The sequence below is a fragment of the Aotus nancymaae genome, unplaced genomic scaffold (genome assembly GCF_030222135.1).
Source record: "Aotus nancymaae isolate 86718 unplaced genomic scaffold, 86718_ANA_hifiasm-v0.15.2.pri h1tg000016l, whole genome shotgun sequence".
Lineage (NCBI taxonomy): Eukaryota > Metazoa > Chordata > Mammalia > Primates > Aotidae > Aotus > Aotus nancymaae.
In genome coordinates this window covers 25755093-25768625 of record NW_026988428.1, presented here as the reverse complement: position 1 = coordinate 25768625, position 13533 = coordinate 25755093, and the positions used below count along the sequence as shown (strand labels likewise).

General features: G+C 35.7%; 1 protein-coding gene across 6 annotated transcripts in view; it reads right to left on the bottom strand.

Moving 5' to 3' along the window:
- The window catches only part of CAPS2 (calcyphosine 2), a 101155-nt gene that overhangs the window by 74363 nt on the left and 13259 nt on the right, over window positions 1–13533 (bottom strand). For all 6 annotated transcript variants that reach the window (XM_064376964.1, XM_064376969.1, XM_064376968.1 and 3 more), the window contains 3 exons: window positions 12897–13019; window positions 9479–9546; window positions 2172–2291 (listed from right to left, as the gene is read on the bottom strand). In XM_064376964.1, coding sequence (XP_064233034.1) covers window positions 2172–2291; window positions 9479–9546; window positions 12897–13019 — 311 coding nt within the window. The remainder of the gene's footprint in view (window positions 1–2171; window positions 2292–9478; window positions 9547–12896; window positions 13020–13533) is intronic.

The window sequence follows — 13533 nt, the reverse complement described above, 5'->3', positions numbered from 1 at the left end:
AGGTAACTGCAGAGTAGGAAAAGACATGCGCGACAAATATAGTTGAAAAATGATTCATTTCTAAAATATGTAAATAAGATCCACAAATAAATATGAAAAAGACAACTCAACAGGCTTGAATGGAAATTTTGTATGAGGATATCTTGATGGCCTATATACATATGGAAAAGTACTCAACTACATTAGTCTCCAGTGAAATGCAAATTAAAACCACTAATACACATCCATAAGAAGAACTAAAATTAAAAAAGGCAGACAATACCAAGCTCTGGCAAAGATATGGTGCAACAAGAACACTCATACTGCTACTGGTGGGTGTGTAAACTGCAGCAACCAGTTTGGAAAGTTATTTGGCTGCATCTTTTAAAGCTGAGCATATGCATATTAAATGGTCCAACAATTCTACTTCTAAGTATATACTCAGCGGAAATGAGTACATATGTTCACCAAAAGGCATGAACAAGAATGTTTATAGCAGCACTATTCATAAACAGCCAAACATCTATCAATTTCTGAATAAGTTGTGGTCTGTGGTACAATGAAATACTATAGAACAATTAGATTTTTTTTTTTAAAAAAAGACAACTACAAATAACACCATGGATAAAACTCACAGACATAATGTTGGGTAAAAGAAACCAAACACATTTCACTATGTGTATATGTATATCAAAATATCATGTTGTACATCTTATATACAACTAAATAAACAAAGAAATTACAAGAAGTTAGACACAGAGCCTATATTTTTTGTAGTTTCATTTACACAAATTTCATAACCAGGCAGTTCTAATCTATGATATTAGGATAGAGAGGTTAACCTAGTATGGCAGGGGAAATGTATAGTAACAGGGAGGCAGCATAAGGGGAGGTTCTGGGGTAACTGCGGTACCTGTTTCTTGATCTGGGCATTAGGTACATGAGTATTGTTCTGTTTTTGATAATTCCTAGGTTGTACACCTAAAATTTATGCATGGTGAATGAATGTTTTATTTCAATGAAAGTTTACTTTTAAAAAGGAAAGTTTAGATGTGTGGTAGATAAATGACAACCTCCCCTGGCCCAACATGTCTACATCCTCATCTTTGGAACATAAGAATGTTCCATTTACAGAGTAAAATGCAAAATGAGAATACATTATATGATAAAAGGGATGTGGCATATGTGATAAGTTAAGAGCATTAAAATGAAGAGATTATTGGGATCATCCAGGTAGATTCAACGCACTCACACATGTCCTTATTGGAGGAACATAGAGATTTATCTACAGAAAAAGAGGGCCAAGTGATGCATCATGAGATCAGCTATTGCAGACTTTCAAGATGGAGGAAGGGGCCGTGAGCCAAGGAATGAAGGCAGCTTCTAGAAGCTGCAAAAGGCAAGAAAATAGCTTCACCCCTGAAACCTCTAGAAGGAATGCAGTCCTATCAATCCCTTGATCTTAGGCATCTAAACTCCAGAACAACAAAAGAATCAATCTGTGTTTTAGAATACTAAGCTCATGGTAATTATTACAGCAATAGGAAACTAATACATGATGCTTCCAAATATTTAAATGTATGAAAGTGAGGGCTTTCAGAAAATAAGAATGAGACAAAACATGATTTAGAAAATGATAAGAAAGTAATAAAAATTACAGCAGTCTGAAAATACAAAAAAGCTACTGTGAGTACTGGTAGATGTTTTTATGTCTGCTAAAGCTGAGGTTAGATGTCAGTGAAATTGTTGAAGAATTTAAGTGGACTACATCAGAGGATTATAAAATCCATATCAATTCTAAGGTTGAAAAACCTACAAAGTAAAATGCAAAAAAAAAAAAAAATTTTAATCAATACCAATTTTTAATATGCCAGTGAAATTTAGCCAGTATATATTGTACACATAAAATGTCTCGGTCACTATATTACATATTTTCACATCTATTATCCCCAAAGGTTGTGACTTTTTTTCCTTAAAAAATGAAGAATAGGTAGGGCAAAGACAGTAAAATAAGGTATTGCCCCTAATATCTTAAAGTAGCAGAACTGGGACATGAACTCAAAAATTCCACTTTTCTTTATATAGAAAAAAGTGAAACACACACAAAAGCTCCAGTTAGACACAGAAGTACACTTTAAAAATACTTTTAGAACATAGTGCATCTTCATTTTATGTAATTAAAATCTTCTTACTTTGTTTCATGTAGTGTTCTTTTTCTAAATCGAAGAGGTGTTATCTTTGAGTCTGGAAGGATGTTATCACTTTCCTTTTGCTCAATTGCTAAATTTTGTTCTGGATCACTGATTACAGCTCTATACAGGAAAATAAAAAGTCTGACAATTAAATGTGATCATGCATTACTTTAAAATTCACATATTTATAAGCAGTTCTAAAAGCTCATATACCAAATGTAAATTTACAACAGTCAGAATATTTTTATTAAATAGATTTATTAAATAATACTTCCCATAAGAAAGTAAATATTCCTACCTCTTTTTTCAGTATTATCTAAAACTGAATTGAAATTTCGGAGGGAGCTAAGAGCTCCATGTTTTCATTTTACTATTCTTTAAACAAGCAGACACAGTGCTTGTTTCTGATAATATGGCAGGTGGGTAGGTAGAGTAAAATAAGAATATAAAGCGATAAATGCCACAATAAAAATTCAATGAACAAACACAGGAGAGAATAACTTAATTCCTAGACGACATAGAGCAGTTTATGAAAGGCATCCTAGAAGAAGAGATATTTGCACTGATTCTTCAAAGGTGAGAATACAAGACTTCCTCTCCGGGAGTCCGTGGAGGGAGGGCAGACTCAGAGTGCTCCTGGAGGCAGAGATTCTGCCCTTGTCAGACGGCGCAGATAGGTCAGAACAAAGTAAGGATCTGAGCAACTCCAATTTTGCAGCTGTGGCCTCCAGCTCTGAGGTGCACAGCAGCCCTGGGGTTCTGGTGGGGGTTCCTCTGTCCACAACCCTGGCAAAGCCGCAGAGCCCTCCTCTAGGCCCGACCGCCGCCCCAGGCCCCCACCAACCCGAAGGCCCTGCCACAGGCCACAGAGAAGGGCAGCAGTGCCCACCAAGCCCCTCGTGCAGCCCAGCCTGACCTGGCACAGCTGGTGCAGAGGGTGCACGAGCTTGTGTGGTACAAGCTGGTCAAGGACCAGAAGATGATGATCATCTGGTTTCCATACATGGTGAAGGATGTCATGGGCAGCTACAAGAAGTGGTAGAGGGGCATCCTCAGGCTTGCCAGCCTCATCCTCGCCCAGGTGCTCGGGCTGAGCCAGAGGCCCTCCAAGAGAAAAGTCAAGGCCCCTCTCTTCATGACCTTGCTGGGCACAGAAAACATCCTCGCAGAGTGAACTGATTTGAACCAAACAGGTCTCAATGTGGGCACTTTGCACATTTTACTCAACACATTTACCACCTCACCATGAGTCAATGTTAAAGTAAACATTAAAGATTCTTATGACACAATCAAAAAAAAAAAAAAGCCGAGTACAAGTTAGCACTCAGAAGAGAAGGAGTAAGGTTACCACAAGAAAGGAACAGTATGTGTACAGCCACAGGAGCAGACAGCACAGTAGGAACACACCTGAGGACTGCACACAATGTAACGGATGAGAGTACAAACTCCAACTAGGCAGCCTGGATTCAATCCTTGCCTGCTGCAATAATTAGCTGTGTGGCCTTATCTAGTCATTTGGCTTTGGGCCAAAGTTTTCTCATGAATAAAAGAAAGAATAATGGTATCTCCCACACAGAACTGCTGTGAAAATTTAATAAATTCATTACCATATACATATTGTTTAGGAGAGTAGCAATTACCTAATAAGTATTATAGAAGCACTCGATAGGTGAGGCTTTGCCTCCTAATTCCTTTTATTGCATATTTTACTTACTACAAATATAGAGGCATGATAGCCCATCAGGTGGCATTGTAGTGGGCTAGAAAAGTGATAGTAAGGGTCTGCACTAAAGTGGCTGTAAATATATGGTTTGACAGAGGATAAAAGATCCAGTGTTCCATAGATCAGTAGGGTGACTATAGTTAGAATAATATATTGTACACTTCAAAGTAGCTAGAAGAGAAGAATTCAAATGTTTCTAACATACAGAAAAGACAAATATTTAAGGTTATGGATATCCCAAGTACTCTGATTTGATCTTTACAAATTATATTATTAAATTATCTCATGTACCCCAAAACTATAAAATACATAAATACAAGAGAACACAAACAAAATAATAAGTAAATAAATAGACAAAGTAGAAATAACAAATTCAAGAAACACTGACAGAACTAAAAAACTAATTGGATTTGAGGTCATCAAGTAGAAAGATAATGTAGTAACTGAACAGTGTGAAATGAGATTCAATTAATAATATAAGGAACATGGCTGCCATATTGTGGTTTTTAAGGCAGGAAAATAGGGACTGGAAGCAGGAAACCTAAGGTCCATTCACGCTGACTTCCTAGAACTAAATCAAAAGGAAAACCCCAACTTTCCACGCCCAAGTAACAAAAGGACCAAAGGCTACTCTCTTTGAAACCATCCCCCTTTTTTGGGTGGCAAATGAAAAATTGGAAGTACCTCTGATTGGTCCCCTCCCATGACCAGTCAAGCTAATTGTAGACCAAGACTAAATTTGCATAAAAAGATAACTTTGTAACTTCACTTCAGCCTCTGATTGGTCACTTTCCACAACCAATAAGATGTTTGCATAGGGTGAAAGTTTGTAACTTCACTTCAGCTACTGATTGGTCACTTTCTACAACTAATCAGACTGATTGCGGCCCACTTCTTCATTTACATAGGATGTACACCAAGTAACAATGGAAAACCTCTAAAGGGTATTTAAAGCCCAGAAAATTCGGCCATCAGGCCCTTGAGCCACTTGCTCAAGGCTGCTCCCACCCTGTAAAGAATACTTTCAGTTTCAATAAATCTCTGCTTTTGTTGCTTCATTCTTTCCTTGCTTTGCTTTTGTGTTTTGTCCAATTCTTTGTTCAAAGCACAAAGAACCTAGATACCCTCCACCAGTAACAGTTTTGGATTGTTATTGTTTTTATTAATATTATTTTAAGGTTAAGAATGATAGGTTATTCTCATATCCTTATGAGGCAGGAAAATAGGGGAAATTATTCAGGAAAATAGCAAAAGGAATTAAAAGTTGGATAAAGGACAGAATGAGTAAAAGCAAGACAGCAGAAGCAAGGTGAAGGGGTGAGTGAGCAAGAAGTGAGATAAGAAGCAGAGATTCAGCAGCCAAAACAAAAGTGAGATTAAAAAGTGAGTAAGGATCCCCCATGGCCAGCTAGATCCGGACCAAACCTGTCAGGGGCAGCTCCTCAGAGATGGCCATGCTCATTAAAAAGAAGAAGTATCCTTAAAACGACCCTATATGGTAATTAGCTACTTAAGGTTTATGCATCTGGACTGCATATCATGTATGTACTTAAAATTATAGGATGGAGGTGACACGCAAACTCACAAGGACCAAAGTAACTAAGCAACACCTATCAATCAAAAGGCAGACACTAGCTAGAGATTAGGCATCCTTGGGAAGAAGAGAAAAAAAAAACACATAAAAGGACCCGAAGTACCAAACTAAGGTTGATCTCATCTCACAGAGGTCAGCCCGCTCTCCCACTCTGAGAGTGTAATACTGCTAACACATTTTTGCTGCTTTGCTTTGTTATCTGTGCGTGTCTCGTCCAGTTGTTTGTTCAGGACACCAAGAACCTGGAACTATAAGGCACCATCCAGTAACACTTACTTTCCTTCTTAACCAGCTTGGGTTCCATGATTCATCAAAATATAATCCTCTACACACCTTTTAACAATCATGCCCTCTCTGGCTTTTTCTACTTGCTTGGCAAAACCCCAGGTCTGAATAAATTTAATAATTAACTAGATAAAAGAATAAATGAGTAGACATTTTTAAAAGGGTATCATGGCCCTTCAAAACTATGAAGATGAAACAGCAATTTAAAGATAGAAGAAATTATGAATTTATGAGTTATTTCAATCACTGGAACATTCAGGAAAAGCTTTAGTCATCTCTACCATATACTGTAGATTCTGTTCATTTGTGTGCCAAGTTAGGAACCAAATCTTCTTTTTAAATTGAGCATTAAGATATTTTTTAAATTTCCCAAATGCAAAAGGCTGGCATTTATAATAAAGTGGCACCTATTCTATTCTCACACTTCATTTATCAGTTCTGTGTTAAATATACATACACAGAATGTTAAAGTTATAAGAAATCTTAATGTTAATTTGGCAGAAGCAAAAATCAAGACATAGAGAAGGAAAATATGAAAGCTCAAATAGCAAATTAGTCACACAGCTAAGCTTAAAACCAAATTCTGCCGACTCTATTTAAGTCCTCTTTTCCAGTTCATTCATTCATTTGCCTATTCAACAAGTTTTACTATACAGCTACAAGACTAGGCAATGGGAGTGTAATAACAAGCAAAACTTCCAAAGCACTCTGCCCTTGTGAAGCTCACATTCTGAAGAGGCCAAAAGATAATTAATGCGATAAACAGAGAAAATAGAACATGAATTACATGTCCCAATGGAGGAAAAAATGAAATGATAAGAAAATAGGAAGTTTTGAGTAAGGGATCATAAATTTATTTATTTAGTGGCCAAGGTAGGCCTCGCCAAAATGACTTCTAAATACAGATATGAGCTAAAATGGGTAAGCATCCATATAAATTTCTGGGGAAAAGGCATTTCAAGAGGAGGGGAAAATAAATGCAAAGTACCTAAGACAGGAATGGAACCAGATACGCTCCAGAACAAGAAGAAGTCAAATGGCTAGAGCAGAGCAGGTTAAGAGGGAGAGAAGTCCAAGGTCCAATGGTGGGCTTGGATAGACTGTGTTATTGGCCCAAGTATTTCAGTAATCCTGATCCATATCCTTGCTATGGCTTCTTTGTAGGTGGAGTGTACTTTCTCACTCCTTGACCTTGAACTTTTGATTGCTTTGGTCAGTTACACGCAGCTATGAGACTGCTAATCTCAATTTAACTAACTCATACAAACGCAGGTTAGTTGGAAATCTGTTTATCTAGGATGGTCTCAGCTAAGTAGTTCAGCAGCATTTGTAGAAGGACCTTTTTCTTGAGACCACCAGGCTAGCCAAGCAGTGTTCTTCTCTCAAAGGTGCAGAAGCACCAAAGGACAAATGGAAACACATGAGATCACTTAAGGCTTATATCAAACCTAAGATTATTGCTTTTGCTCATATACAACTGGGCAAAACAAAAAGTAAGGCCCATCAGGCCAAGCCTAACCTTGATAGCCAACCTAAAGACACATGAGCAAAATGAGCAAAAATTACTGTTCTTTTAAGCTACTGAGTTGGTTTTTGTTTTTTGGTTTTTTTTTGAGACAGAGTTTCATTCTTGCTGCCCAGGCTGGAGTACAATGGCACAATTTCGGCTCACCACAACCTCCGCCTCCCAGGTTCAAGCGATTCTCTTGCCTCAGCCTCTCAAGTAGCCGGGAGTACAGGTGCTTGCCACCACGCTAATTTTGTATTTTTAGTAGAGTCGAGGTTTCTCCATGTTGGTCAAGCTGGTCTTGAACTCCCAACCTCAGATGATCCACCCACCTCAGCCTCCCACATTGCTGGGATTACAGGCGTGAGCCACCGCAGGCCTATCCTAAGCTATTGAGTTTTGTGGTGACATATAATCAATACATAGGTCTTATAGGTTTCACTATTATTGAAATGAGAAATTCCTGTAGGTCTTATAGTTTTCACTATGATTGAAATGAGAAATTCCTGGAGGGTTTTATCTGGCTTGCCTTTTAATAGGTTAACTGTGGGGTGTTGGGTTGAAAATAAACCAGTAAGAGGTAAATCCAGAAACAATGAGACCAGTTAAGTAGTACCTGAAATAATCCAGGAGACACAAGGTAAGTTTGAACAGAATAGTGGCAGCAAAGCAAGTAAATCTATGTTGATAGTAGGACTGGGAATGTTTGCTGACAAGCTAGATACAGTATTTGAGAGAAAGAGAGGGATCAAAAGCATCACCGGCATTTTAGGTCTTAATAATATGAAGAATCGAGTTGCCATGGAAGAAAATGGAAGATTTGGTCATGGAGGGAGAGAGGGCAATAAAATTTCAGAAACCCAGATTGGAGAAAGTTAAATTGAAATCTTAGAGAAGCATCAGAACATAGGTGGTTCTTAAAGGCATGATACTGGACAAGATCGTTTAGAAAGCAAATACAGAAGAGTTCCAAGAACTGAGCTCTTGGGCACACCCACGTTTAAAGACTGGGAGGATGAAGAAGAACCAGGAGAGATTCCAAGAAAGAGAGAAAGGTGGAAGGAGAACAGTCAAGTGTCTCATGAAGGAAGCCATGCAGAAGAAAAAAAAAACCACTGCTTCAAAGACAAGAAAGTTTCAAATAAGACAGCTGCTGCAGATGGGTCAAGTGAATGAGAACTGAGAAATCATTAGTCTGGCAACATGGATGTCACTACTTATGGAAAAACGTTGTTGGAGGCACGGTGATGGTGAAAATGCTAAGTTAACAGGAAAAGGGACATTGGCGACTCTAGGTATACTTCTTTCAAAGAATTTACTGAAAAACATGCATATAGAAACATGCATCATTCTTTCTGTCATTCATTCTTTCTGCCACGTAACTGAACAGTTTTTTCAAAGCTAAGTCTTACTTTTTCCTTGAAGTAGATTATTCCAGCCTCTTCAGAAATTCTACCATATTGCCATACTATCATGCAATTCGGCACTGCATATGTTACAGCATTAGTTTTCTAAGGGGTTTTAAAATTCTTAACAGTCTCACAGTTCTCAAACTGCACCAAGGCACCCTGAGGTATCACAGCAAACTCACAGGAGCACTGTGGGATATTTTTAATTTTTGAGGGAAACTCAATGATACTTGACATCACTTGCACACCAGGTAAACTACTAGTTCAGCCTCAGGGTAGTTTACAGTTTCAACAAGACAGCACACTATACTCCTTCAATTATGTTACATCTTTGCAAAGCTGAGTTTTCTATAGTTGCTATAATAAAAAGCAAATATCAGGTGAAAATCAATATGGAATATAAAGTGAAAGTGGCAGCACTGTAAACAATTCTAGGATTTGACAGACTGTACAGTGCCCAAAAGATGCGTACAGATCCTTAGTAAGAATAAAGTAAAGATACCTTCTTTTAATTTGTATTTTTTTAATGGTCATTTGTTGTTAGGAAATAAATACTTCTTAAGTTGTTTAGACAAAAATACTTAACAAATAGAACTGTTAGGTATTTCTATTAGTTTAAGAGTGCTGTGAAAAAATTACTAAAACACTAACAGTGCAGTGAACAGAGAAAATTTGGGAACCTCTCAGTTAGCCACCCTTTAATTGACCAAGGATATGAGTGTCACGCATGAAAATAAATTTAATGAAAACTTTCTGAATTGATTTCTATTACTAGTTACTAATTCTCACCTAGATAAGTGGTCTATCATCACTTGTTCTGCAACAGTCTGCTTCTTCTTCTCTGTAGCCACAATTTCCTGGGAAGATTAAATAAAGACAATTTTACCACCCATAAAGCAGAACCATACAGTACCTAACACAAAAGTCCTAAAACATAAATTAAATATCTCTGATTTCCATCGTAAATATAGATGAAAATAGGTTACTATTATAGATTATAGATTACTTTCCATCATTAATACATTTAAATTCCTATCATTTAATCTATAAATATCATTTATTTTCTAAAAAGTAATGCACTTGAGTTTCAGTAAAAATCATCAGAATTTTTATGAGCTGCCTTTGCATTTAATGGAGCACACTAAAGGAGGAAGAGACTATGGCATCCTTCCACTCTATTCTTCCCTGCAAAAGAAATCTTAACCTTCTCCAAGAAGACTACCAACACTGACAAAAAATAAGTTTAGTCTAACACTATTCACAGCAAAAGAAGGCAAAACTGAGTTTGAACTGTAATACCTTTCATCAAAAATAAAAAACAAGGAAAAACAAAGCAAAAACTCTCATCATCAAAGTATAATATCTTCTTTGCATATAATGCATCAATAATATTTAATAAACTTTTCTCAATTACTAGCTTGATTAAGCTTTCTTCATACTATTTTTCACTTTTCCAAGTCATCTGAAACTAGTTTTACTATTTTTTTTAGGTCATGTCTAATTAAAATATTGGTAATCATTCAATTTCAATTAGATTATCATGCAGCTATAATAACTAAAATGTATCTTTAAAGGGGCAAATAAAAGAGGTTAAAAATTAAGAAGTCAAAATAGAGTTTGTTCTGTTTTTAGAATGTAAATTACTGTCATCCCCATTGATCACTCCAATAAATGAAATTAAGATAGAGGCTTTCTAACGTTAGGAAAAGTGTTTTATTTAAAACTGAGACAAAATATCAAATAAGAATGTCTAAAGACATCATAAAACAAATGTAAAAACTTGTAAGAAAATTGGAAAAGTTGGACACAATTATTTAAATGTTATTTAGCCTACACTCAATTTCGTTTTTTGGGGTTTTTTTTGTTGTTGTTTTTTTGAGACAGGGTCTTGCTATGTCACCCAGGCGGGTGTGCAGTGGTGCCACCATGTCTCACTGCAACCTCTGCCTCCGGGATTCAAGCAATTCTCATGCCTCAGCCTCCTGAGTAGCTGGGACTACAGGTGTATGCCACCACAGCCAGCTAACTTTTGTATTTTTAGTAGAGATGGGGTTTCACCATGTTGGCCAGGCTGGTCTCGGACTCTTGGTTTCAAGTGATACACCAGCCTTGGCCTCACAAAGTGCTGAGATTATAGGTATTAGGCCACTGCACCCAGCCTTAAATTTAGTTTTAATAATAATGTTGAAACAAAATTTAATAATAATGTTAAAACTAAATTTAATGTAGGATAAATAAAAGTGTTGTTTAGCCTACACTAAATTATTATTAAACATTATTATTTGTTAACATTATTTAAATGTTATTTAGCCTACACTAAATTTAGGTTTTTTGTTTGGTAGAAATTCAAGATGTATAGTTTACGCATTTACATATGTCCTATATAAAGTTTATGCTATTTAATACATCTTGTGTCACTCTTTAAGCCCATGACACTTTATAAGATTTTTATTTAGTAATAAATTTAAAACAGCAATTAAAATGTTTAAAAATTAGCACAACCTACAAGTAAAGCAAGATGTATTTTTTAATAATCTAAGAGTGATTCATAAAGTGGACACTGACTAAAACGTTAAAATTATACACAGAAAAGATCTACGTCGGCCAGAATATAGATGCAAAACCAAGACACAAGCCAAAGAGGGGAGATTAATTAATACCACAGAGCCCATGCAGAAAGCCCACCTCGAGTGTCGAAGATTAGGGTGGCTTTTACTTTGTAGGAAAGGTTACAATCACCCATAGGCACACTGATTTAGAGATCTGTGTCAACGTAAAGCAGATTAGAAGCCGAAGTGACACTGATGCAAGGATCTATCAACATTTTAAATGACAAAAAAGCTGGATAAGATGGGCATAAAAACCATAGTTTCACTGCTTTTATTGTCATTTAAGTAGTTTAAAATTAAATAAAGAAGTTTCCACCTACATTTTTTAAACAAATTGGTGCTAATTTCAGATGCTCTGAAAGCTTACTTGGTAAGTATTTCCTTAGCAGGAGGAGGAGACAGTTAAATGTGTACTACCAAAATAAAATAAAATCTGATAATGAATTTAAATACATTGCTGCTAATAATGTAGTTGTAAGGAAAAGAAATCTATTAATATCCAGATTGCTTTGAATTATATCAAGAACAATACCCAGTGAGCCTTAATTATTGTAATATGCATTTTCAAATATAACTTCAGAGATGTATCAAAATAAGCTTTATTTGGAAAATGATTTTTCTTTATAAAGTAGCTTTTTTAATTTTTAGGATAATCCTGATAACACTTATTCTATTAAGCATAAATATCCAAATAATAATAGGCACAAAAAAATAATATTCATGTGATTTAAGTAAAACAACTCACAAATTTGCAACTTGGGACATCCACATTAAATCAGTTCACCTATCCAGAGATTGATTATACATTGCTATTAATTCAGAACATAATTGATTCTGTATGACTGTGACCTAGATAAAATATATATTGAATCTCCATTCAATGATAATAGTAATGTAACTAACTATATCCATATTACTTTGTCACTATTTATGCTATCGAAACCAGAGTTGTCCCAACTTGTGAGCCACCACACTGGCATTCCATCAATCTGTTATAAGTATGCCTAAAATATTAATCACTTGGGTGTCTGGTGTGGCCAGTGGGCTCCAATTCTAAGCAACTTGGTCCCCTTACCCTAGAACATTACAGAAATGTTTTAATTATCTATTTGTCCCAACTGGTCTAAACAATACTCATCAACATAACTGATTCTATAAAATACATAATTTAAAGTTAATATTGAGCTTCTGGAGTTTTGCTTCACTTTTCCTAAAAAAGAAAAATCACTTATTTCTGGAATTTCCTTCACTGGACTGAATTTATCTGTTAGCAGCTCATTACTTCAAAAAATAACCAGGCTGCTTTTGTGGGGAGAGGGGTGACACAAAATAAACTCACTAACATAAATAGCCAACTCACATTTTGAACAGTATAAAGTAATCTTTCAAACATCTAAAGATTGAAGACAATTTTTTTACAGAATATATATCAAACACCAATCATTTATAAAAATGAAGATTCAATTTTTCATTAATGAATATTCACCTGAGTCCAAACTCAATTGTTGCAATTATTTATTCCATTTAAAATCTTTAAAATCTTGGAAAGCAACTTAGATTAATGGTTCAACAAATAAGTAAAAATGCTGACAACTTACTGCATACAATTTTCTTGCCTTCTGTTGTGTATCACAAGAATTGTCTGCATAACCTTGTTGTAAGAGGGCTTTCCTATCCAGAGTTGTAATGTCAGCTGTGTTGGCTTCTTCATGTTGCACACACTGTGCATGAAAGAAATAAATGAACCATCATACACATATTTAGAATGTTTGTTTTTAACATATGGGAATATGGGAATAGATAACCACAGAATATCTCAGTGACTATTTGTACAGCAGTTAAAAGTACAGGCTCTGACAATCAGATTGCTTATATTTAAGTCCGTTCTTCCACTTTCCAGCTAGATGACCTCTCTGTGCCTCAGTTTACTCATAAATAAAATGCGAATTAATAATAGGAACTACTTCGCCAGAAATAAAAAAGGTTAAGAGATAATACATGGCTAACACTTTATCAAAACTACTTGATACAGTAAGCATTAAATAAAAGTTAGCAATTATTATTATTATTGTCCAATTTGAATCTTTGAGCAATTAATAAATGTGGGCACATCTACTCCATTATAAAATTAAATTCAGAAATAAAATACTAAAACATGTGTAATCTTCGAGGTAAAGGATTTTTTGGGATTCTAAGAGATACGCACCAACTTTTTCTTTGAGTATGAGATGTGCT